Here is a 23,376-nt window from a genome sequence, read left to right as displayed (position 1 = left end):
CCTTCACCGTCGAAAATGCGTTGGGACACACTACGACAACACGTTCTTCCCTCCGCTACCAGTTCTGTGTTCTCCACCACTCCCCGCCCGTCCACCCCTGGCTCAGCTGGGTCTAGCACTCCTCCGCCCTCGCGCCCCTCCACACCGAAATCGTATCGTTTCGGCGGACAGAAAAAGATCTTCCGTCAGGTCGTTGACCAGGCTCGCGAGGCGGCCGTAGAGGAATATAGGAAGCTGTCTGCGGACATCCTCCAGGCATGTTGGATAGCACGGTTCGGCCAGACTTCAATGCGCCCAAAGACCGAACGCGAGATGTCGCAGCATACACTCGGTTCAAGTCTGCATTTACCTTTCAAGGCCTCTGCGACGTCTCTTGTAATGAGTCCTAGTGTATCATCACTAAATTCCTCGCCTGGTGCCCAGCAGTCCGAAGTCGTTGTTATGGACATCCGAGATGTGCCGTCTGTGCATCCCCTGTCCAGAACCCTCACATATATGATCCCCAACAACCGTCCACCAGTCCTCCCTCACGAACCGCATGTCCTATCGGCACTACTTGTCCCCTTCCTGGGACCCTTCACTGGTGAGCGTCTCGCTGTAGAGCAGCAGACAGCTGTCGAGACGTTCGAATACATGATGAGGACATGGAGGGCTCCTTCCAACGAGGTAAGTTCAAATCATATGTCTGGAGACATCAAATGAAGTGTGTTCCTGACAGGAAGAATTGGGGCGCTGTCTCTGGTGTTGCAATGCCGCTTCGGCGCCTTCAGCTTCGCGCGTACGCATTCTAGGTGCTCTGTCTTCTCTCCTCTTCTCTCGGGACAAGACATTCACTGCCGAGACGCCTATGATTCTTCGGACGCTGTATCAGGGTCTGTTCTCGCTTCTGCTTTGCCTTGCGTCCTCCGGCGACTCAGTCGCGGCGGAGTCACTCAGAGCCTACATTGCCGCTGTACGAGACGGCCAGTGTGGCAGTTCCTCACCGCAGTCACTGGAGAAGGAGTACGGCGTGCGATGGACGAAGAACGATAGCGATACGCGTGTAAGGCATGCTATCGCCACGGAGAGCGTTATCGGATGTATCGAGACTGGATCCGAGAATAGCCGCAAGTGGATGCTGCACAATTTGCTGGAGGTGAGGCGAGGCTCCGCCATTCTTCAGGAGACATGCACTGAGGGCTCTATACAGGAGTTCTGGCCCTTGCCCGAGGACACACTATCGCCGACTCCATTGGACTCGTGCATCAAGGCCCACAAGCTCCAGCTGTTTGCGAACGCCGCGACGGCGTTGCTGTTCTCTTCGGCTGAGACGAATACCGGAGCTCAAGTGGCTGATGTGGCGGTCATAAGCCGCGTCTTCCATACGCGTGTGCTGCCGGAGATTCATTCCATACGGAATAAGGATGCTGGTCAGACTCGCCACACGGTGATTAGGTTCGCGCTGGACCTGGCATGCACTCCCAGCAACCCCGATAGAGAGGCATTTTTTACTCAGCTTTCGGCCTGGCTAGGAGACAAACAAGATTGGAACATCGCCGTAGAGGAGACGATAAATGAATTGGTGGGATCTCTCCTCCCGTCCCGTCGCAAAGCGTTCCTCACCAGCGGATAGATCACTAATGCGGAATGGACGACTATTCTTCGTCTATTACCCGGCGTCGCAAATGTCTTCCCCGAGGAGTTACGAAGCCGGACAGTCACCCTGATATTGCCTTTGCTGCACGACGTGAGGTCATGATTCCCGTCATACGTGACGCATGTACTCACGGACGACTACGGCTTTACAGCGGCTCATAGACAACGGCCCCGACCATCCGTGCAAGCCGCTCACCGACTTCCTCGATGTCATCTCCCACGCTTACCCCAGGTTACTCTACAAGCCGATCTTCACTTGTGCAGCATCTGCGAAGGACCTGACCATAGGGACGCAACTGTGCGTACTGACATGCTTGACAAAATTCCTGACGGATTTCTGGTTCCACGATGCCGATATGGTTTCCGTCGCCCTCATGAGCGATCCTGCGGGAGCGAAGTCGCCTCCTGTCCAAGGCGCGAAGTGGGGTAGAGCTCGTACCGGTCAATCGGTGCTACTGGTAGAATTGATCACGGCGTTGCGAGCTGCTCGTCACTCCCAGGACTTGAGGACGGTGCGCGATCATTTCTCTCCGCTCGGCGATGCATTCATGTGGCGCGCGCAGGTCTCCACCGCAACACGATTCGTGACCGCTGTGGAGGCGCGGCTTGGTGCATTGATACAGGCGAAGGTGGAGTGTTCACAACAATCTTTGGTGATGATGATCACTGACATTTATGCAGGAGCAAAATACTAGAATCCCCGTGTCACAGAGAATATTATTCTGTGCTCTTTTCCGTGAGATCCGGTTGTTGACTCGGTCCCTGAAGCCGTACGTTATATTCCTGAGGTTTCAGAGTACTTACAGACTAATGACGTCTCCCATAGCACTGCTTGGCTGTCCTCGGTTATTTCTTGGGCCTCGTACGATCCGGACCGAGAGGACAACGAGGATGTGTATCAGGAGGAGGAAGTTGGGATCAGTCTCGACAAGCTTAGAGCGCTCTATGCGCATGCCAACGAGGCCTTGCGGGGCGGCAGCAAGGTGACTTCCCTTTCCATTTCCTCGTACCTGCGCTCATTGACAGTCAAGCGGAGGACTACAGCCTTCGTGTCTCCAAGCCTCAGCATTCAGCGGTCTGCCTCCTCAGCAGATATGTCAGTTTCAGGCTTCCTTTCTGACAGGCTCGAGCTGTTGGATTCTCTGCAAGGAGCGTCCGTGAACACCATGTTCCCGCTGCTGGTGCTGGTCTCTGGGTTGCTGAACCAGGACCACTACGCCCACTTGGCTCCTACCCTCTGGAGCAGATGTCTCTCGGAGGCTAGTGTCGTAGTAGGCTCATCGGTACGTGTCGATATCTTGCTCAATAATAGCGTGTCGTTGATCATACAACAGACGACATTTCTTGTTATGCAATGTGCAGAGAAGGCTCCTGCTGAGATCGTTCGAGCAATCGAGCATGATCTCTCGCAGTACGTCTCCTCAATTCCATTGCGCACATGTTCTGACCGGTATGCACAGTCAAGACCCAGAGATTTGTCTGTCTGCGATCAAGAAGATGGAGATGATTGCGAGCTGGCGTTCTCACCTGCTAGCCTTGGACGTCATCCTCGACCGCACGTACCGACGGCCTTTCAAAGTGGCGCGACCGCCTATCCCATTCGTGCCAACCGACATGGGCTCGAGCCTCTTCGTCTTGGACGAAGACGTTTATGAGTTCAAGGACAATCACGGACATGTGCTACCTCTTGAGCTTCGCAGGCGACTCGCGGAGATCGGCTGGGACGAGGAAGATCGCACCATAGATCCTAAGACACAATGGATCAAGACGCCCATGTCGCTGCTACCGAGTCTGCATCTGGAATCCCTCGACGCACCAGTCGATGACATGGCCGGCATCGGTCGGGCTTCTAGTCACAGTCCTAGTCCTGATCCATCCCCGACGGCATCGCCGTCGAAGGAGGGACCACGCCTCAGACGGTCGTCCAGTGACAGTAGCATGCGGGGATCCAAACGACGGCCTGTCTTCGTCCCCGCCTTGGTATCGTTGCTTCCACGACTGGCTGCTATGGACAACGATGAAGACTTCGAAGTTGCCAACACGGCGAGGCATTTCATCCTTGATCTCATGCGAGATGACCCTTCCTTGCTCTCTCGCTCTGCGTACCATTCCATCTCCGGAGAAGAGAGCAGCCTAATTTCCGCCACTTCGTTGGTTATGGCCTTCTTACATGCTCAACATGCGCTGCCGCCAGCTATGGCTCACCACCTGCTGAATCACCTGGCTGGCTTCCTGAAGTCGTCCGCCAGCCAGCAGGCTCGCGCACACCCGCTTCAAGGCTATGCATACGCGTTGCCAGCCATAGCCAGGCTTGTCACGCAAGTGAGCAAAATGTCCGTCCGTGAGCTGCGGCGCGCAAAAGTCGACACGTTCCTCCTACCGTCCGGCGCGCTCTGGTTCGCGCCGTCTGCTCCTGCTGGGCCGTTGTTCCCGCGAGGGCTGGATGAGAATCAAGATCCGTTTGAATCCTTGCCGAGGCCTCTCGTATGGATTACGCTCATCAGAACGGCACAGAACATGCTCTTCCTCCGCATGTTGGAGCGAGATCCGCAGGCATTGAAGCATATCAGGAAGAACTTGGTAAGACTGGAGCTGCCGTCACTTGATGGCGACGGTCATCCCGGATCTCTTGCCTTCGCTTCCTTCTTGCCGCACAAGACCCGAGCACGGAAACCTGACAATGCGGTCCTCATGGCATTGTCTCTGACCCTGGCCCGGAGCTACTTGCTTTTGGCCGCACAGATATTCTGGTCTATGACCCGGCACTTGAATGACAGGCAAGAATTGGCCATCCTCGTCGATGGCTTGAATCGCGTGCTCCTTACGCACGGAGACGACATCGGGGTCGTAGGACATGCCTTGCTAGGTGAGTCAGCGTGATGTCCAATGGTGACGATAGGATTACTGACTTGTCGATCTTAGCTTTCATGTTGGCGAGCACGCGCTTCAAGCGCATGTTCATCTCCGGTGGTGCATACGCGCTATTCATGCCCGCAATCATCAAGACGTATTGCGAGGCCGAATTCCATCCGGGGATACGGGCTGCAATCGAATATGCCGTGAACCGCTTCTACGCACTGCACCAGGAGTCCTTCGTCTTCCAGAGCTTCGATGTCGTATCGCGGATGTTCATGTCCCCCGACATGGACCAGCCGTGGCTCGCCAAACAGGTCTTCGCGTTGTTCTCCACTCTCAAGAATGGCACTGCGCCATTGGCACCCGACGTCGCGGGCATCTACGACCTTACCAAATTGCAAGAGCAGGAAAACCGGATGGTTGCTGTCGCGGAGGAAGTGCCTCAGACGTTCCTCGCATCGCTTCGCAGAGGCGGGAACGGGAAGAGACAAGTCACGCTAGTGCTGCCTGAGGACTACGAGTGGAAGCGCCTGGGACTTGACAACCTCGTGCGCCTGTTCTTGACGGTCATCGCGCACAACCCTGCCATCCAGCGCGCGGAGCGCTTCATGCGCTCTCTGCGGCTCCTGGCGCCCTACCTGTATAATGCATCGAGCTCGTCCCGTACGGTTCTGCGCGACGGCATTGATGCGCTCGGGGCGATCCTCGTCAGCCGGACCGCTGCCAAGGCGAAGATGCCCGACACGATGCAGCCGCGTGCTACGGATGACTTCACGTATGAGGTCCTCGTGGAGGGGAACTCGAATGAGTCACAGCCGGCACTGTCCCCTGCGGATATCGTTGCGATGCGCCTGGACTATCTGTCGCTGGTCGTGGCCTTTGCTCAGGCAGGCGGGGAACTAGGCACAGCTGCACCCGGACGCGTCGTGGAATTGACGAAGATAGTCCTGAGGGATTCGATCATTAGTGCAGACCGTGTCGCTGCGTTCTTGACAGACTACATGAAGGCTTCACTACTCAGGGAGCCGACGCCGAGCCTGAAAGAGGCGCTTGCGCTACTGAACGACTTTGTGCCCGTCGTGAGCGCGTACAGCACGTCGGTCAACTTCTCTGGGGTGTTCGATGTCTTGACCTCCCTCTGCGGCAACTCGGTTTTCGCCAACCAACCACGATTCGCCCAAGTAGTCGTGGCGGGGTATTGCAGAGCTGGACTGGAGGCCTGTGAAGCTGCTGCGTCGGAGAGCTGGCTCCTCTCTCTACCATCTCGTATGAGTGTCATCCGGCTCATGAACGCTGCTGTCACCCTCGTGGGCGCGGACGTCCTGGAGGAGCTGGCAAAGCACCCACCCTCATACGACTTCCTCACCGGTGTCGTGCTCCCTCTGACCCTCTCGCTCAAGACCGCGGGCGAACTCAGCACAGGCAACCAATGGACAGAATCATGGCACAGGGAGGCGCACTCCCGAGCGTGGGCCCGCCTGCTTACGTACACCCTCTCCGCCTGCCAGAACCCACACGTACCGCGCGAGCAGGCCGAGGATCGGCGCAAGTCGTCGGACAGCCGGCTTTCGGGCGCGAGCAGCCAGAAGGCCGCGATGTCGCTCACGATCGCGCTGCAGATCCTCAAGGTCGTCGTCGTCCGTGCGGAGGACGACCTCTCTGCGTTGATGCCCCACGTCTGGGCCCACGTCGGCGCGCTGCTTCGGAGCCTCTTGGATGATGGCGACGCGGCGTTCGCGACGAAATCAAGGGACTACTCCGAGCCCCCGTCGCCCTCGCTCTCGCCCAAGGGGAGCCCGACGTCGGACCCATTCCTGCCGGGTTCGTCGTCGAGGCCTTGGTCCGGGTCCCCGCCTCGCTTGATTGACTATCTAATGTGGTCGTTCATACAGTGGCTTTGCCTACGGAAGAGCCCGCTCGTGGTGCAGATGCGAGGGTTCGTGCAGGAGAAAGTCGCGCTCGTCGATCAGGAGACTGTCCGCGCGGACGATCCCAACATGAGCACGTCGTTCGGGGTCAGCCCGATCTCGGTCCGCCGCTTCTCCATCTTCACGAAGCCGCGGCGGAGTATGGCTCACGAGAGCGCTGCTTCTTCAGCTGCGTCGACGCCGCGCCACTCGACTTTTCTGAACACCTCGTTGTCGCTGCCAACGTTTGACGAGTCATATCTGCGCGCGTCGACCCCGCGGAAGGATGAAGGGACGCGGCTGGCGGGCTACGCGCGTGATGTGAGCCCGATATCCCCGTCTGGACGTACAGGAAGAGAGTCTGGACCCAGGATCGTTCATCTTGGCCCGGTCACCCCGCTGTCAGTCTATGGTGGGCTCCATGCGAAGAGGGCCGCATCACCCAGTGGGGCCTCGCGCGGAAAGGCGGGGACCGTCTTGGAGGCTGCGAAAGAGCGCACGGTGACGAGCGTCGTGCTCGTACGCGGGACGTACCGTCGCATACGCCTAGCTCAGACCGTTCTTGGCTACTCGATGGTTCTGCCCCTTGGGGAAGGCGAAGAGGAAGACATGAATGAGATGCAAGTGCGCGCGTGGACGAGGAAGGAGGCACTGGAGGCAGTCCTGCAGGAGGTAAAGGATCTGATGGAGGAGTTCCGCGAGGAGTACTCTGGCGTGGGCGACGATAGTCTGGTCATCGTTGATGCGGAGGAACCGAGCTCACCGTCGAAGTGGTAGTAGACGCAACTTTTTAATGTATCTCGTTTGAGCTTCGCATGGTCTTCGCGGTTTCTTACTGTATATCTGTGTATCATGTGTACATTACGCCATATAATTGTTATGCTGTTGCCTGTTTACACGGATGCCAGTCGGTATGCCACGAGCAAGCGACGTCGACGGACCACCGAATAATAGGATGATCGTCCGTATTACCTTTTTCAGCCCTCCTCCTCCAGCTCCAATAGGCGCTGGCACGCGACCCGGGGCCCTGGACAGTGGACACTGGACACGGAGCTCTGCGAGTCTGCGTGCTCCTCCTCCTCCAGCCTCCCACCTCTTGGCACAGGAGGCCAATGCACTGCACCCGCGAAACTAGGCCTGGCGAAGAAAATCAGACATATGCCTCTCTAATCACTCGCGAGTATGATATTCGACAACTTGAGCTTTGCAATAATCTTGGGGACCTCGCCTCCGCGAATCGTGGCGGCTGACGGGAAAACAACCGTTCCCTGCCTGAACGGACAGTACTCCAACACGCATGGTATGCCCCTGTCTTGTCTCTAGAGATGGTATATCCGTGGTAGTGTCATAGGGTCTCGCACCGCATACAAGTTGACGGAGTGTATGTATTTTCTAAAACATGACTTTGCCTCATATGCAACCGGATCCGTGCTCAAAACAAGCTCCGAGTGTTTATCGCGCGCACAGGTAGGTTGTAGGAAGCTATATAGTAGTTACGAACGAGCACTAACAACTCTATTGTACTAGAGTGAGTGATTGGCTCCCAGGAGACCACTTCACGGACAAAACCTGGCTCCAAGGACTAGTCCGCTACGTGGATGAGCATCCAAAGGAGCTTCACCCAGTACTGAGAGTGTTTCAACAGCTCATCGAGAGCGAAAGTCAGCTATATTTCCTCGCACAGTCGATGTTCGAACAGGTCCCGGCGAAGGGACCATACGCCGACGATCCCTCTGGTTACAGGCAAATCCGCGACTTCGAGCATATGTTACGGGTACTCAACCACCTCATCATAACCGCGCCTCTCTGGGACGAGCAGTCCGAACGCCTCAGCATGATCGCCGTACGCATGAAGGCCGTCCTGGACTGGCCCATGGGCACGCGCAGCGGTTTCGCTTTCTTCCTTGACCCCGTCGTCAACAGGATGCTGAAAAGAGTACTCGATGCATGGGGTGATTTTCTACGCTCGGAAGAATCGGCGCGGCAGGCTCTCGGGGAGGACGACAATGGCTGGTTCAACCCGAAGGCTAAAGCCGCCATCACCACAGCCGCAAACCAGGCAACCGGGACAGCGCACGACTTCGCAGAGATCTTCGAGTGCGATCCTTCAAAGCCGCATTACGGCTTCCGCTCTTGGGACGCCTTCTTCACGCGCACCTTCAGGGAGGGCATCCGGCCCGTCGCCGCACCGGAGGACGACGCCGTCATCGCGAACGCATGCGAGTCAAAGCCATACAAGGTCGCGTATGACTGTGCCCTGCGAGACAAGTTCTGGATCAAGGGCGAGCCGTACTCGCTCGTCGACATGCTCGCGCACGACGCGCTCGCGCCCCGCTTCGCCGGCGGCACCGTCTACCAGGGTTTCCTCTCCGCGCTGTCCTATCACCGCTGGCACGCTCCCGTCGCTGGGCGGTGCGTCAAGGCGTACGTCCAGCCAGGCACGTACTACTCTGAGCCGCTCGTCAACGTCGGTGACCGTGAGGCGAGGGGCGGCGGTGGACCTGAAGATAAGCCGACCTCGCAGGCGTACGTCACCGCGGTCGCTACGCGCGCGATCATCTTCATCGAGGCGGACAACCCCGCGATCGGCCTGATGGTGTTCTTGGGCGTCGGCCTCGTGCGAGATCACGGTGCAGGAGGGGCAGCGCGTGCAGAAGGGCGGCCAGCTGGGGATGTTCCACTTTGGGGGCTCGACGCATTGTGTGGTGTTCAGGAGGGAGACGGATGTGCGTGGGTTCCCGGGGCCTGGAACGGAGACGATCGTGCCTGTGAGGGGACAGCTTGCGGTGGTGGAGGGCCGGCGGACGTGACTTTAGGGATACGTGTCCCGGATTTGCGATTGCTCGCTGAAATCGATGCAGACACTACTGTAGATAGGTCTCGGGATGCATACACAATTAACAGGTCTACTTCCCTAGAAATGCATACCGCACTCCTACATGTATACCGGCCATAAGTCTTGCCACGTAGCATCCGTGTCGACATTCTGATGACTGTGTCGTAGACCTGCTTCAGCAAGGTTCCAGCCTCATACCAGGATCTTCCATCCTCCCGTGAGCCCCATGACGTTCTCCGGGTCGTACCGCTCCTTCAACACCGTCATCTCCGCGAGGGACTCCCCATATATGCTCGCCACGCCCGTCCCAAACAGCACATAGTTTGGATAGAGCGGCGCCCCCATGACGAGCGTCTGGCCATCCGCGACGGCGGTGTCGGTGAGGTTCTGTGAGGACGCGACGATCGCGGCGTAGAACGCGTCGTCGTACGTCGCGTCCGTCCAGAAGAAGTCCATGTTGAACGGGAGGAAGCGCTGCGCGCGCGTCCACGGGTAGGCGGAGGCGCCCCCGTGCGTGAGGATCGTGGGCAGGAAGGGCTCGACGTCGTAGCTCACGAGGGTCGTGGAGCTGTTTGCTAGCGCGGTGCCCCAGTACTGGGTTATGCAATGTGAGTACGAGAAGTGAGCTTGGACGCCTCTGGGAGCGTACCTCGAGTTGGGCTACGATGGCCTCGAGCAGGGGTAGGGTGATCTCCATGAAGGGTACAGTGTTTGAGAACCCCCTGTCGGGCTCGTGAATAGAATCCTCTGGGAGGGAATGCAAGTCCCCCACCTCATGTTCGCGGACGTCGTCGTCGGCTCGACTTGCACAAGCGAAAGGAAACTCTGCGTGGAGATGTTCGTCGAGAGCGCCGTTATGGCGAGGAACTCGTCGAATATGTCCGCAGGTTGCGAAGGCGCGTCGTAGAACAGTATCACAGCGGCCAACAGCTGCGACAGCATGTATATTCAGTGCCAAGCACACGGACGACAGATGAGAGGGAGACGTACGGCGCCCTCCTCGTAGTCGTACGTCGCGATGATCTGTGCCTTAGGATCGGTGACGTTGGCTGCGAAGTTGGCGGTGGCGGAGTTGACTTGGTCGATGTATTCGCCGAGGATGATCAGTTGTCCGCCCTGTGAAAGTCATCGTCAGTAAGGACATCAACGCAACAATGGAAACCCACTGACCCAGACGAGTCCTTGTGGGTATGTCTGCAGCGTGAACGTCGTCACAATCCCCTTTGACGCGCCCTCAGTTAGAATCGGCTACGTCGAGTGAAGCAGGGCGACCTACGTAGTTGTTGTAGCCGCCCTGTCGTTTAGATCGTATCGTTAGCCTGATGCGAGCATATATGCAATGTACTATACTGCTGACCCACCTTCAGGCCCCAGAAGAGGTCCGGATACGTCGATTGCGTCACGTTGGTAACAGTACCATTCGGGAGGACCAGTTCGAACGCACGGACCGAGTCCAGCGCCAGACCATACTGATTCGTCAACCAAGAATAGCCTGCGTGCCTGGTTGATCAGCCAGCCACGCCAACACGAACTCAACCTTGAGCTTACCACCTCCTAGCGTGAACCCAGCCACGCCGATCCCGCTGACCCTGCCTCCGACGACGTTGACGCCGTATGGCTCCAAAGCCGCGTAGACATCGTCCCAGATGTTGCCTGCGCCGACTGCGACTGTCTCGCTGCTCGAGTCGTAGTCGATGGCGCTGAGGCGGGTCATAGCAATCTGGATGCCGGTGCTGGACGAGAAGTTGGGGTTGTTTGCGTGGCCGCCGCTTTTCACCTACGCGTGTAACATCGTTAGCTGCTCATAGTACGGAAACGGGACGAGCTGATGATTCCCTACCCCGAATGGAGTCGACGTGGAGCCCACTATTGTGAGCTGCAGGTAACTTCAGTGATGAACATGCGCGGATCTGCAGCAGAAACTCTCACTCACGATCGTCCCCACATCCTCTGTTGTACCTGGCTCCACCGAGCAAACTGCTTCTTCGGTGCTAGAGATTGAGTAATGGGCAATGTCCGCAAGGTACGAGCGGTCCGCTGCGTACACAGTCCCATCAGGTGGATCGAGCGCGAGAAGAGAGATGGGCATACGACTGTAGAAGACTTCCGAGGCGGAGGAGATGGCGTTGGCGATCTGCTGGCAGGTCGCGAGGACGTCTGGGGTGGCCGCGAGGGATCTGGGCAGCAGAAGCGCGGTTCCGAGGATGCGAGCGAAGCGAAGCATGTGTAACACCGCCGATGCGTCTGTCGAGGATGTAGAACCTGCGAGGGCAGGCCTCGATGTCGGCTGGGGAGGTCCGGGACGTCCTCACGGACCTGGGTCCCTTATATGCGGACCTGCGAAACCTGCGAATGTATGCGCTTGAGTATGACTGATACTGCGAATGGAGCTGTGTGGAAGACGGCGTCAGACTACCTCGGTAGCTAGTGAGATCGCACTTGGCATGCACGAATGTAGTTGTCCATTAGACTCACTCACCGAGATCGATCAATGCATGGCCCGAACATGCACCGGGTGGCACCTTCAGACGCGCGTTATTGATCTAGTGCATGGGAGCTGAAGGCATTGCGACGACCAAAAGCTCTGCAGGCACCAAGGCAGGTGAAGCATCTCCTTAAAGAGGACGCTCGGTCCAATCCTCGCCCGGAGCCTGTACCAACATTTGCGAAGTTAGCCCTGTTCTCGTGTTTCGGATGCACATGGATCGTGGAACGGTTCTGTACCTACCTCAGTGCTATGGTATCTCGGAATATTGAGCTTGAAGAGAACAGGTGACGAGGTTGAGAAGCAAGTCGCGGATGGTAGAGGCCTGGTGCGGCGACGAGAAGTTAAATATAAGCGCACGCTCTCACAGACCGGCTTATGGCGGGCGGTACAGACTATATGATACTCACAGCGAAGGATAGACGTGCATACATCAGTCATACCAGCAGCGTAACCAGCTGCGAGCCGCGTTCTCGGGCGTCGGCCTGATCGACGAATGCTGCAACCACAATTCATCATGAGTCCCCGGTAGCCACCTGAACTAGCTAATGAGATACCTGAGGGGGACCACATTGCGCGTGGCTGCGGGGTCAGTCCCTGTTACGTTCAACGGCAGGGGGCTGATGCGATGAAGAGTGTCAGGTAAGCTTCGTGCCTGCATGGAGGGAATTCTGCTGGAGCGACCTAAAACTACCGTGGTGTGGGGTCGGCAGATGATACTTTACAGCAATGGGCTTGCTACGATCGGTTGAATGAGGCGTGGATGACTAGCAAATGGATTGATAGAAAGGTCGCTACATACCCGCTCGGTTTACTTCATTCTGTACCTAGAACCGCGTGCATGTGGCTATGTGGAGATCAAGAATGGTCCAGTCAAGAATAGCACGGCGAAGCTATATCTATATCCAGTGCGAACCTGCGTACAGACAAGTACATTATTAGCTCATGTCTTAATGGTGGAGTCATAGCCAGAACTCACACGTCGCTGAATGCGGCAATCAGAGGGTGCTGCGATAGTCTCTCCTAGGCAGACTCTAATTACGACGTTCTTGAGGGGAGGAGGGCGGTTGTATACGAGTGCTGCGACAGCGCCGGACCGTCCTCTACTGCACTTCGAATACTCGCTTCGGTGGTGGCAGACAGAGCACCTCGCGCCGCATCACGATGAATGAATCACACAAGAATCAGAGGTTCTGAAGCTCGTGAGCCCCGAGCAGAGGCTCAACGAGTGGTGTAGGTGGGGCGAGCATAGCTGCTTCGAGTTATCGCGCGATGCTCATAGCTTCCTCGCGTTCTCGTGCGGCGTTCGCGCATCGAACACGTTACAATCTATCTCCATTCAACTTCAGCCCCTCCTTCTACGCGTATACTTGACTGAAACATATAACTGACCTTCACGTCGCCAGTGGTCAACTGGTCACACGTAGCGACTGCGCTGCGCGTGTTCCTTGTGCTTTCTTTAGCCTGCGCCGAGCGACGGCTGCTCACTGTGTACTGTACTAGCGCGCTGAACAGGCGAGAGTAAGCGATGGTGGCGGGGCGCAAAGTAATGAAACCCTCCGAAGGGCGATGCAGAGATGACGGTCGACAGCCAGGAAGACGTCGCGAGTCGGGCAACGACCACCGCAGCGAGTGCAGTGCGAACATAACACGCCCGCATTTTCGGCGGATTTTAGAGCCCGATGTGGGAGAACTGCCATTTCTGACGTTAACGGCCATTTCTTCGTTGCTGCCGAGCCGTGCCGGGGACAAGCGATTGGCTGCGATCACAAATGCGGGGGTTCCGCGGCGGCTGCCGGCCGGTCACTGCCCTGCGAGGCGGTCGGAGAACGCTGCGCGGTCTTATACTCATACATCGACGCGGCACTCGCTCTCTTCCCACCACTCGTTCCCTCTCCCATTCCTTTGCAAAGATACCCGACATGCTCTCCGCACACCGAAGCACGGCAGCCCTGCTGTCTTTGCTTCCTCTCCTCGCGTCCTTTGTGCCTGGGGCGACCGCAGACTCTTGGTGAGCATGCTTGGGAGGTCGCGTGTGGCTTGCTCTGAACGCGGTGTGTCTAGTAATGCGACTCAGTTGTGTGGGTCGCAGAACCCCTGTTGCAGTGCGTAGCATGTCCAATCCCCCTCTGCGAGTAGGCTAACCTTGCGCGCGCAGGTTCTTACGGGTTCTGTGGGAGTGGTCCCGTATGTGCCATGTTCGGCGATCTGCACCTCAAGCCTCTGACCCATCCTCCAGGACTTCTGCTTCGGTGGATGTGACCCCCTCGGTTCCAACACCCTGACCTCCTGCATGCCCGAGCCGCTCTGTGAAAGCCAGAACGTGCGTACATCCCGTGCCTGGGTGCCAAGGGTGTCTGATCCCCGTTCCGTTCTCGCACAAGCCTTGGCCTCTCGGACAATGTCCCCTGCGTGTCGACTGCCGGTGTACGGCGTGTTGGGTTGGGAAGCCCTGGGCAACTTGGCGCTTAGGAGCTATTTTGAGTCCATGCGGTACCCATCAGTCGGCCGAGCGCAGTCGCTGGCGGAGCTTGCCTGCATCCTTCAGTTGAGCGCAGCCAACTGCTTCTTCGCTTCCGCTTCTGGACGGCATGGCATTCAAATGTCAGTGGCTTCATGAGGGCATGAACATCACTCTGCCGTCCATTTAGACAGATCCTGCCCATAGTCATGGTGCGCTTCCTGTCCTGTGGAACGTGATCATCCGTGCCCGACTGCGTGGTTCGGGGACCAATGGACCGGACATCCTCTGCGAATGGGTCTGGGTGCGGGGTGCTAAACATGACTACTACAGATTACCTTCTCCAGCTTCGACCGCATCCTCATGAACACGACGCAATACAACGGCAACGCGAGCGAATGGGACTTCATCCTCCAGCAGGGCAACATCCTCAACACCACTGCCGGCGAACTCGTCCTCACGCTCAGCGAAGAGAACAACGGCACGTTGCTCACTTCGACGCGTTACGTCCATTATGGCCAGATCACGGCAAGGAGTACGTCCTGCGGCGTTTCGATGATTTCAGCATTTGCTGAATGGTGGTCATAGTGAAGACTGGCCGGTGGGCTGGTGTCGTGACGGCTTTCATTACGATGTCGGACATCAAGGACGAGATTGACTGGGAGTTCCCTGGCAACAAGACGACTGAGGGCCAAACCAACTTCTTCTGGCAAGGCCTGATTCGTACGTCCGCATTGCAACGTCAACCCGATGCACTCTGACGATCTGACGCATCGCATAGCTACGCAGACCGCTGGCCAAACGACCGGTAACCTGACTGACACGTTCAGCAACTACCACGACTACACGGTACGCCCCTCAACTCTCGCATACAGTGGTTCAGCCAACTGACGAGCGCGTCGCAGCTCGACTGGACGGAGGACAGCCTGACTTGGCTCGTCGACGGCAGCGTCGTGCGCACGCTGACGCGCGCGGAGGCGACCGACAACTCGACGGGCGTCAGCCGCTTCCCGAACACGCCGAGCCGCATCGAGTTCTCCCTCTGGCCCGCCGGCATCAGCAGCGAGCCCGCGGGCACGGTCGAGTGGGCGGGCGGCATGATCAACTGGGACGACCCGGACTACAAGTCTGCCGGTGCGTGTCTCGCTTCACCCCGCTCTAGCGAGTCCGTTTCACTGACGAGACGGAATGCCCGCGCGCAGGCCACTTTTACGCGTACATCGAGTCGGTCTCGGTCACCTGCAACGACCCGCAGGCGGCCAGCGGGAACATCACGTCGTACGTGTACGGCTCGAACTCGTCCGCGTTCACGCCGGCGATCACCCTCTCGAACGAGACCACGATCGAGAGCAACGGCGCGCTCGCGGCCGTGCCCGCGTCGTTCAAGTGGGCGCTTGTCGCCTCCGGCGCGGCGATGCTCCTCGCGCTCTTCTAAGCCCGCCTCGGCTCGACTGGACTCTACGACTGGGACTGGGACTGGGACTTGGACGTTCACTGGGCCCGTGACTGTCGCTTCTCTCTGGTTATGGCAAGCAGTCTTGGAGTTGAACTCTGGACTCGGAACGAGGATGAATAATATGTTTTCTCTCGGAATGGTATTGGTATTGGTTATTAACGGTATTGATTGAATGCGCTAATGAGCGTTGCGGCTCGGATGATGTTGTGAATATATCCCCTCGATACGGTCCTGCTGGGTGTGGGGCCGTGCGGTATCTGATCTTTTGTTTTGCTTTCATGTGGTCTGTGGTCGAAGAAGTGCCTTTTCGTGCCTTGATGTACTGTAAGGGGGACTTGCTTCCTTGCTTGTTTGCTCAGAATCTCAGCTTGTACCTCGATCATTGACGCGGTCGATTCCGCAGAACACGGCCTCGATGATCTCGATCAGGTTCAACGACATCTACTTACTGATCTCTGTGCAAACTCTGTTCTATAAGCTTCTATGATCCATGATTACGGGGTCCACAAGTCTATCTACACAAAATTCGTCTAATCTAATTCTACTGCCACGATTGCCAGCGGCGATCGACAACTTCCTCATGGGACGATGACAGCACGGAACCGAGCGGTAGCACGGTGGTCGAAGGCATCCTGCGCCTGGTCGAGAGCAAACTTCTCCACCATGACCTTGACGTCGTGGGCCCGCGCGAACTGGACGGTATCCTCGCAGTCCGCCCCGGTACCGTATGGCCACCCACGGACAACCACGCGCTTGGTCAGGAGGGGTGCTACAATGAAGTGAAAGTAAGTTTCAGCCCTGTCTTATGCAGAGGAGCGAGGCTACTTACGGATCGGCACAGCGACTGCCTCTCCCGAGACGGCCACGACGAGGAGCTCGCCCTCGTAGTCGAGCCCGCCGATGAGCGTGCTCATGGCCTGCGCGTCGGGCGCGGTGCACATGATGAGCCGTGCGCCGCCGAGCTTCTGCAGAGCCGCCGCCTGCTCAGCCGCCGTGCCCGCGATGAAATCGTGCGCGCCGAGCGAGAGCGCCAACTCCTTCTTGCTCGTGCCCGTCGAGAGCGCGATGGTGCGGAAGCCCATCTTGCGCGCGAACTGGATGGCGAGGTGGCCGAGGCCTCTGTGGACAGGGTCAGTTTGCGTTTGAGGGTGAGGGGCGGGAGGGGGCGTACCCGATGCCTTGGACGGCGACGATGTCGGGGGCTCTGCTTTGCATGTGTCGGAGAGCGTCTGGGTTCGTGGTCAGTTGGTGGGATGTTGCATGGTCCATGCGACGACTTACTGAATGTTGTCACACCAGCGCACAAGTGAGGTGCTATTTCGGCAGGGTCCAGGTCCTTCGGGAGGCCAGCGAGCGACTCGGACCTCAGCGTGGTGTACTCTGCGTAGCCACCATCCCTGCCAACGCCTGGAGTGAAGAATTTGTCAGCTAGGGTGCCTGATCTGAACGACACTACTCACCTGTTGGGCAGCTAGCACCGGTCGGGCATGTCACGAAGTCCCCGACGCGGCAGCGTTTGCAGGAGTTGCAGTGGCCGCCGTGCCAGCCTGCGCCGACGCGGTCGCCGACCTTCCAGAGCTGCTCGCCTTCGGCGACCGCCACCACATCGCCGACAACTTCGTGGCCGGGCACTCGCGGGTACACCTGGTTCTGGAAGAAATTGCCCTTCACCGCTTCATCACTGGAAGGGGGATCAATACCGAGAGGGGAGCGAGGCCGTCGAGGGATAGATACCTGGCGCAGACTCCGCATGCAAGAACCTTTATTACGACCTCTCCGGGTGCCGGGTCCTTCCAGTCGAGTACGATGGGCTTGAGAGGACCATCCTTCTCAAAGAAGGCGTATGCCTTGTAGGTTTTCGGGTGGGTGGTCGTCATGTTGGGCAGAGGGGGTGTCTTGAAGTGCATGACGACACTCGACCGATTTTATATGGCGGCGGGCACATCGTTGAAGCTGTCAGCCTCGCGCTGACACACCTTGGCGACTACTAGTTTGTCATGGTGGGGACTAACAGTTCGTCCTGCAGCCGTCACTTACGGGCGGCGGGAGGATACTACATACCCTCGGCCCGAATTCGGGGCTTTCCATATGCGGCGAGCATCCATGTTCATCCGCTGTGCGCCGCAGTCTTCACGACAGACTTTGAAGATCGATTGTATCCTGGCCCCAGGATATTCAGCTGTCTCTCCTACAATCACTGGACACGAAATGCATTGTTTGCATTGAACCTTGGTATCCGACGTGGTGAGCATGATGTGGCTACACGACTAAATCGGTGCGTAGTATTTAATTCGTTTCTTCAAACGTTGTGGCGTCACACGGGCGTCAAATGCTCCGGCTTTCTGCCATCAGGCACGCATGTGGTTTAAGCCTCTGCGATCGACCATCGGCAATCCCAGCCTCGGGCATCCGGTGTATATGCCCGACGGGCGCATTGTGTCTGGGTCGAAACAAGGTCGAAACCATGGTCTATCACTATTTTAGCCTTCGTCAATACTAAGCTGTGCTTCTGATCCGCCTCCACTGGCTCGGGGGATCAACGGCAACCGGGTACTCCACAAGCGCAGGAACGTCGTGTAGTACAGCATGTACAGTAAGCTGCAGCATTTGCCTAGATTTGCCTCCGCGATCGGGTGGAAGCGGGCATCGGTATGTGCGGTCGAATTCGAGAGGATGTCCGGCTAAACATGTTGTCATCCTGATAGGATACGGAAGACAATGCTCTACAATGTTCCGCAAAGCCTCCATCGACAAGGAAAATCCGTCAATGCTGCTGCTATTCTTTTTGAAGGTAATGCGGTTGACATGCGAATATCCGTCATTATTGTCTCCGCATGTCGTTGGTGTGACACGACCACGTTCACCCCTTCCTTTGAAGTAGGTATGTCTACGACAGGATTAGAGCACGGGGCCAAGGCAGTGTAAAATTTTGTTAGTCTCGAGATCTCTAAGCAGAGCCCAAGACAATTTTTCAACAAGACGTCGCAACACAGGTATGCAAACCAGAGTATCTACTCGTGTGTCACAGCATTACTCATCCCTGCGCCTTACAGCTTACCTCACGATGTCCTTGAGCTGCACCGTCAGCAAATGGCACGCTCGATTCGAAACCATACGACTCAAACAGAATGATGTTACTTAATGCGTCCAGGTGCGTCTACGAGCGCACTGCCCCGAGAGTTACTAATACCTGACAATTCAATCCCGGCGGTGCGCTGTGCGCTTTAGGAAATTTCGTTGCGGCGCCCCACCATCCACGTAACGCTCGACTTGTACCTCGATAGTTCCCGATGAGCGACGAGATGATTCATCAGGCCGACACTGGACGGCTTTGGGGAAGCCTGAGGAGGCACAGGGCCCAGGGCGCGCCTCCACTTGACCCCACTTTCCAGGCTGCGTTGCCGCTTAGCTGGTTCTCGATTGTCGTCGTGCTGGCTGCGGGCGCATTCATTGTGGCCATGACAGACAGACACCGATGAAGGCGTCATCGACGCGCGGCCTGAGCTAGTGTGTAACTGTTACCCTACAGCATGTCTGCTCGACGAGTGCTTCGTTCAGTACCAGTTGCTTCTAGAACGCCTTGCATACTGCGTTAGCTGCATTCTGCGCGTCCATGCACAGCACAGTGAGTTCGCGTCCATCACTATGCTTGCTTTGTCTGACTCGAGCACGAAGACACTGTCAACTTCACTACTGCCAGCGACTCGCCTCAATTGCCATCGTGACATATGTCGAACAACCTCATCCCGCAACATCCGAGGGGCAGCGCCACACTCAACGATGCGTTGTATGCCTCGTCATACGGCACGCCGTTGTCGTGGGTCTGCGTTCTCAACGCTGACTACACCGTCCAACCATGCTTTCCGAATGCGGGTTTCACGCATTTTGAAGCTCCAGCACGCCTGGGAACCAGGGGGTCTAATGTATGCATTAATAGTTGCATAAGCGCTGTCAGTATCTGACTCCGGTACGTGAGCTTGAGTTAAATATCTGATCCAGAGGCCCATGCACATCTGCTCGGTATGGTCACAGTGCAAGCTCGGGGATTCCGCTCGCTCGGAGCGCATCATGGGCGGTCTTTGACTCTACATGCTCACAAGCCGTGCCAGCTGTGTTTCGAGGTTCAATGGCTCCTCGTCTTTGCATCTGAGCGGAATGCGACGCGTCGACAACTCATCACACTCCGCTATGTTGGGTGGCCAAATTCCGTGAGCCAGAACAATCCCAAAGCAGAGTGAGTCTAATTGGCATCCTGGGCTATGTGCCGTAGCTTACTTGCATATATAGATCCTCCATGCGCTCTCTCCGAGTTCTCGCAAGCTTATGCAGCATATGGAATGAAGGTGTCGTCGCTCCGGTTTCAGGCTATGCCCCGTGAGGTCAAGGGTCTCCAGCTTGATTGCACACATGCACGGTCCACTGCGGGGACGGCGTGTCGAATATAAGCAGTGGGCTCTCAGCCCTCCAGTCAGAGTAAGTGGCCGCCTACCCAGGTCTGACTCGCCCTCCTCACTCCCCGGTGTTAGATTGTGGCGCGCTAGATAGCGCCTCGGTGACACCCGACGATCCATTCACTCCGCGATGGTTCATATCAGGAGGTTCGCTTTTAGAGTGGCCGCAGCACTGGTATACGTCTCGTTTGTTCAGGCACAGACCATTTCGTCGGTCTGTCAGAGAATCTCCAATTCCATATCCCTGGCATCTAGCGTGTTCTACGATCGTGAGTGATTACCGTATGTTCCGATGTACCGACGGCTGATCTCCGAATTGCTGCGTCACAGCGGAACCTTCGTATCTCGCGGATATCTATCACTATGCAGAGTCGAGCTCTCAGACGTCTGTGTGCTCCGTAGAGCCAGGAACAGCTGAGGATGTTGGTATTGTCGTATGTCGGTCCCTTCTACTGAGCGAGCACGCTGGTCGCTCATTGGGCGTATCTTCTTCCGACCAGCTCACCATCTTGGGATCTACACGGACTCTATTCGGCGTAAGCAACCCGCAGAATCCGCGTATGTCAGAGGTTGACCACGTTCCCTTTCAGATTAAAGGCGGGGGTCATATCATGAACCCTAACTATTCCTCCACCGCTGGCGTGCAGATCTCGATGTCGCGTTTTACTGCCGTTGACTATGACTCAAGTACCGGTACTGTCGTGGTCGGTGCAGGTAATATCTGGGATAACGTATACGAGGCGTTGCTGCCGTACAACGTGAACGTCGTGGGCGGCAGAGTATCAGGTATTGGCGTGGCTGGATATACATTAGGAGGAGGTGCGTATCATGAATATGAGCTGCTTCTGTGCACTGACATGCATGCTAGGATACTCGTACCTCACGAATCAGTACGGACTGACCATCGACACTGTTCGTGTGTTCGAGCTTGTCTTGCCCAATGGTACAGTCACGAACGTCACGGAGTCGAAACATCCGGATTTGTTCTTCGCATTGAAGGTCAGACTTGTCTTGGATATGTGGACCACATACGCGGAACTGAACTCAGAAATAGGGAGGATACAATAACTACGTACGCTGTTCAACAGGTAAGACCCTGAGTCGACAGTAACTGATAAGACGCTACTCGCCAGGGGATTGTCACGGGTTTCACCTATCAAACGTACCCACAAGGCCTCGTCTGGGTGTGTCTGTCTTTCTAAGCGGGTTTTCCGTCCACTCTGAAACCTCAGGAACGTCCAGGGTGGACAAAACATCTACCTAGGTCAATATGTCGATCAAATCAATGCTGCTACTGCGGACTTCGCGAACAACGTGACCGATCCCAAAGCGGCCCTCATAACCACATACGATTACCAGGACGGTGTGGTACGTGTGACTCCATGACCGTCTGCTGGCAAATGAAACTCACCCTGGCATACCATTGAGCAGTTTGTCATATCCGTGCTCATGTTCTATGACGCCCCGACTCAGCCTGCTGGGATATTTGATGGCTTCCTGACTGTTCCCGCGCTGTCTGCCGATGTCTCCACCCGCGACTACCTGGATCTCGTGCTCACCGAGAATACGAGCACCTCCGCGAACATGAGGTGAGTCTACACCTGCACTTGCTGTAATTTGGGATTAAAATCCGCCCGATGGTCGTAGGGGATATTACAACACTGTCCCCTTGATGGATATTACCTTACCACTGTTGGAAGCTGTGGTGAGCCAGTTACAGGTACGCGATAACTATTGTTGGAATTGAACGACATCTGACACCGAGTTGTTCTCGTCAGTACTGGCAATCCATTCTGTCATCAGATTCCGGAACGCTCTTCAGCTACGACGTCGAGCCGTTCCTACCAACGATCCTCACTCACGGCAGCCCATCAGCGTATCCTTGGACGCGCGCTGAACGGTTTCTCCCGTTAAACGTCTACTTCGCATGGACGGATGCAGCCGACGACTCAGACTTCTATAATGCTCTCGTCGCAACTGCAGCGAACCTAACAGCAGTGGCCGTCAGCGAAGGGCAGGTCCTCGTTCCGGTCGCTCCTCATTATCCGAACTATGCACTCTACGGGACCAGTCTAGCGAGCATCTGGGGGACGTCCTTAGGCGAGATGATAGTGGTCAAAGAAGAGTGTGATCCGCACAACGTCATGGGCCTCACTGGAGGGTGGAAAATACCGATTTGAGCATGTACGTAGCATACCATATGGACTCAGCTACCGTCACGCACTTGCTCAAGCGTGTTACCACTAATACTAGCTAGGCGTTGCTGCCTGTTCCTATTACCGCAGAGTGGGCGCTATCCATATTTGTTCAATCACGTCTTCTATGGTGTGTCTCTTTCCGGTAGAAGCGAATGCTTTGATGTGAATACTTGGCGCAGGAGGAGCATTTCATAGGCTGGAGATGACGGGAAACTGTCGCAGTTCGACGCCCCAGAGAATCCGCGTTGCCGAGGTTCAAGCCCAATCGCGATCGCTGCAATGGCACACCGATTGCCGTTCAAGTTGCGTCCGTGTTTCGGAATGTCATACTCACCTGGGTACTAAGTGTCGAACGAGGTATCAGCGATAGCGACATACAAACCACTCTGAATCGTATCTTGCTCTTCAATGGAAATTGTGTCGGCCATGGCTTGATGTTGGGCAAACAGCATATGAACAGGGTATCGTGCGAGTTGTTCTGCTCACGAGAAAGGGCTTTGGATGGCTTCGGGATGGTTATTATTGCGAGGCTGGCTCAGGGCAGCTGAGACAAGCGGTGAGTCTTTGTCGACAGGGCTGTACCACCAGCTCCAACTGACAACACAATTGAGCTTAGGCCACATCATGTCGATGCTGACTACAAAGCCATACAGTGGTATAGTATCCATGGCGATTAGGCGATACAAGGAGTTGCGACGTGACGGAGAAGGCGGACTGAAGTACGTAGGTGTGCGCGTTCCGTTACCTTGACGCGCAATTCAAGTGAGCACCATTCGACTCTTTTGTATTCTGCAAGATGGCCACTTGATCGTCACGGTATTGTCATTTGCGTACTATGTGCCGTGTATGACGGGAACACAAAGTGAGCAGGAGGGCATCCGGGCGACATGTAGTCCCACTATCGTTGAACACAATGTGGTCTACCACTGAGGAGGAGGAGGAGGTGGTGGTGGTGGTGGTGGTGGGTCCATTTAGCCGCAGTCTATTGAAGTACTGACGTTTCGCAGTGAACGTGCAGTCTCTCCCATACGGTGCCCTTTGGCCGCGTGCGCCCCTGCAAATCAGTGCGTCCTGAACGAAACCTTTTGTCT

The 23,376-nt window shown here is 56.5% G+C and overlaps 6 protein-coding genes across 6 annotated transcripts; 4 read left to right on the top strand and 2 right to left on the bottom strand.

The window, feature by feature from the left end:
* Positions 1 to 288: 288 nt before the first annotated feature.
* C8Q71DRAFT_875667 (uncharacterized protein) lies at positions 289 to 7,163 on the top strand (the record flags this gene model as incomplete). The annotated part of the gene is made up of 12 exons (XM_047928396.1): positions 289 to 666; positions 719 to 1,135; positions 1,190 to 1,561; positions 1,613 to 1,726; positions 1,788 to 2,147; positions 2,199 to 2,264; positions 2,317 to 2,405; positions 2,462 to 2,618; positions 2,667 to 2,918; positions 2,970 to 3,046; positions 3,096 to 4,501; positions 4,558 to 7,163. Coding segments are annotated over 12 exons (6,294 nt in total), but the record flags the coding sequence as incomplete, so codon positions are not given.
* Positions 7,164 to 7,453: 290 nt separating this feature from the next.
* On the top strand, positions 7,454 to 9,208 carry C8Q71DRAFT_823813 (Phophatidylserine decarboxylase-domain-containing protein; the record flags this gene model as incomplete). The annotated part of the gene is made up of 3 exons (XM_047926248.1): positions 7,454 to 7,865; positions 7,926 to 8,994; positions 9,023 to 9,208. Exons 1-3 carry the CDS (start codon positions 7,798 to 7,800, stop codon positions 9,206 to 9,208), a joined length of 1,323 nt encoding a protein of 440 aa, XP_047775959.1. The 5' UTR covers positions 7,454 to 7,797.
* C8Q71DRAFT_774569 (FAD dependent oxidoreductase) lies at positions 9,012 to 11,348 on the bottom strand. Its single transcript, XM_047924533.1, has 10 exons — positions 11,168 to 11,348; positions 11,075 to 11,110; positions 10,783 to 11,011; positions 10,596 to 10,726; positions 10,511 to 10,528; positions 10,405 to 10,455; positions 10,225 to 10,350; positions 10,007 to 10,164; positions 9,884 to 9,956; positions 9,012 to 9,828 (listed from the first exon to the last, which is right to left on the bottom strand). The coding sequence occupies exons 1-10, from the start codon at positions 11,321 to 11,323 to the stop codon at positions 9,427 to 9,429; spliced, it is 1,380 nt and encodes a 459-aa protein (XP_047775958.1). The 5' UTR covers positions 11,324 to 11,348; the 3' UTR covers positions 9,012 to 9,426.
* A 2,388-nt stretch (positions 11,349 to 13,736) lies between these two features.
* On the top strand, positions 13,737 to 15,615 carry C8Q71DRAFT_713302 (concanavalin A-like lectin/glucanase domain-containing protein; the record flags this gene model as incomplete). Its single annotated transcript, XM_047920907.1, has 8 exons — positions 13,737 to 13,824; positions 13,878 to 13,906; positions 13,959 to 14,042; positions 14,514 to 14,715; positions 14,769 to 14,903; positions 14,962 to 15,029; positions 15,086 to 15,314; positions 15,383 to 15,615. 8 exons carry the CDS (start codon positions 13,737 to 13,739, stop codon positions 15,613 to 15,615), a joined length of 1,068 nt encoding a protein of 355 aa, XP_047775957.1.
* Positions 15,616 to 16,214: 599 nt separating this feature from the next.
* Positions 16,215 to 17,513, bottom strand: C8Q71DRAFT_798306 (GroES-like protein; the record flags this gene model as incomplete). The annotated part of the gene is made up of 6 exons (XM_047925807.1): positions 16,215 to 16,405; positions 16,466 to 16,755; positions 16,808 to 16,865; positions 16,918 to 17,064; positions 17,097 to 17,317; positions 17,371 to 17,513. 6 exons carry the CDS (start codon positions 17,511 to 17,513, stop codon positions 16,215 to 16,217), a joined length of 1,050 nt encoding a protein of 349 aa, XP_047775956.1.
* Positions 17,514 to 20,119: 2,606 nt separating this feature from the next.
* C8Q71DRAFT_774532 (FAD dependent oxidoreductase) lies at positions 20,120 to 22,411 on the top strand. The gene is made up of 12 exons (XM_047924532.1): positions 20,120 to 20,356; positions 20,418 to 20,521; positions 20,588 to 20,623; positions 20,678 to 20,906; positions 20,956 to 21,086; positions 21,142 to 21,159; positions 21,221 to 21,271; positions 21,330 to 21,455; positions 21,519 to 21,676; positions 21,735 to 21,807; positions 21,866 to 22,271; positions 22,341 to 22,411. The coding sequence occupies exons 1-11, from the start codon at positions 20,218 to 20,220 to the stop codon at positions 22,265 to 22,267; spliced, it is 1,467 nt and encodes a 488-aa protein (XP_047775955.1). The 5' UTR covers positions 20,120 to 20,217; the 3' UTR covers positions 22,268 to 22,271; positions 22,341 to 22,411.
* Positions 22,412 to 23,376: the final 965 nt, after the last annotated feature.

This window comes from Rhodofomes roseus (assembly GCF_022264815.1).
Source record: "Rhodofomes roseus strain CIRM-BRFM 1785 chromosome Unknown C8Q71scaffold_19, whole genome shotgun sequence".
Taxonomy (NCBI): domain Eukaryota; kingdom Fungi; phylum Basidiomycota; class Agaricomycetes; order Polyporales; family Fomitopsidaceae; genus Rhodofomes; species Rhodofomes roseus.
Note: the sequence above shows the minus strand (reverse complement) of the source record. Positions and strands in the feature narration are given on the sequence as shown.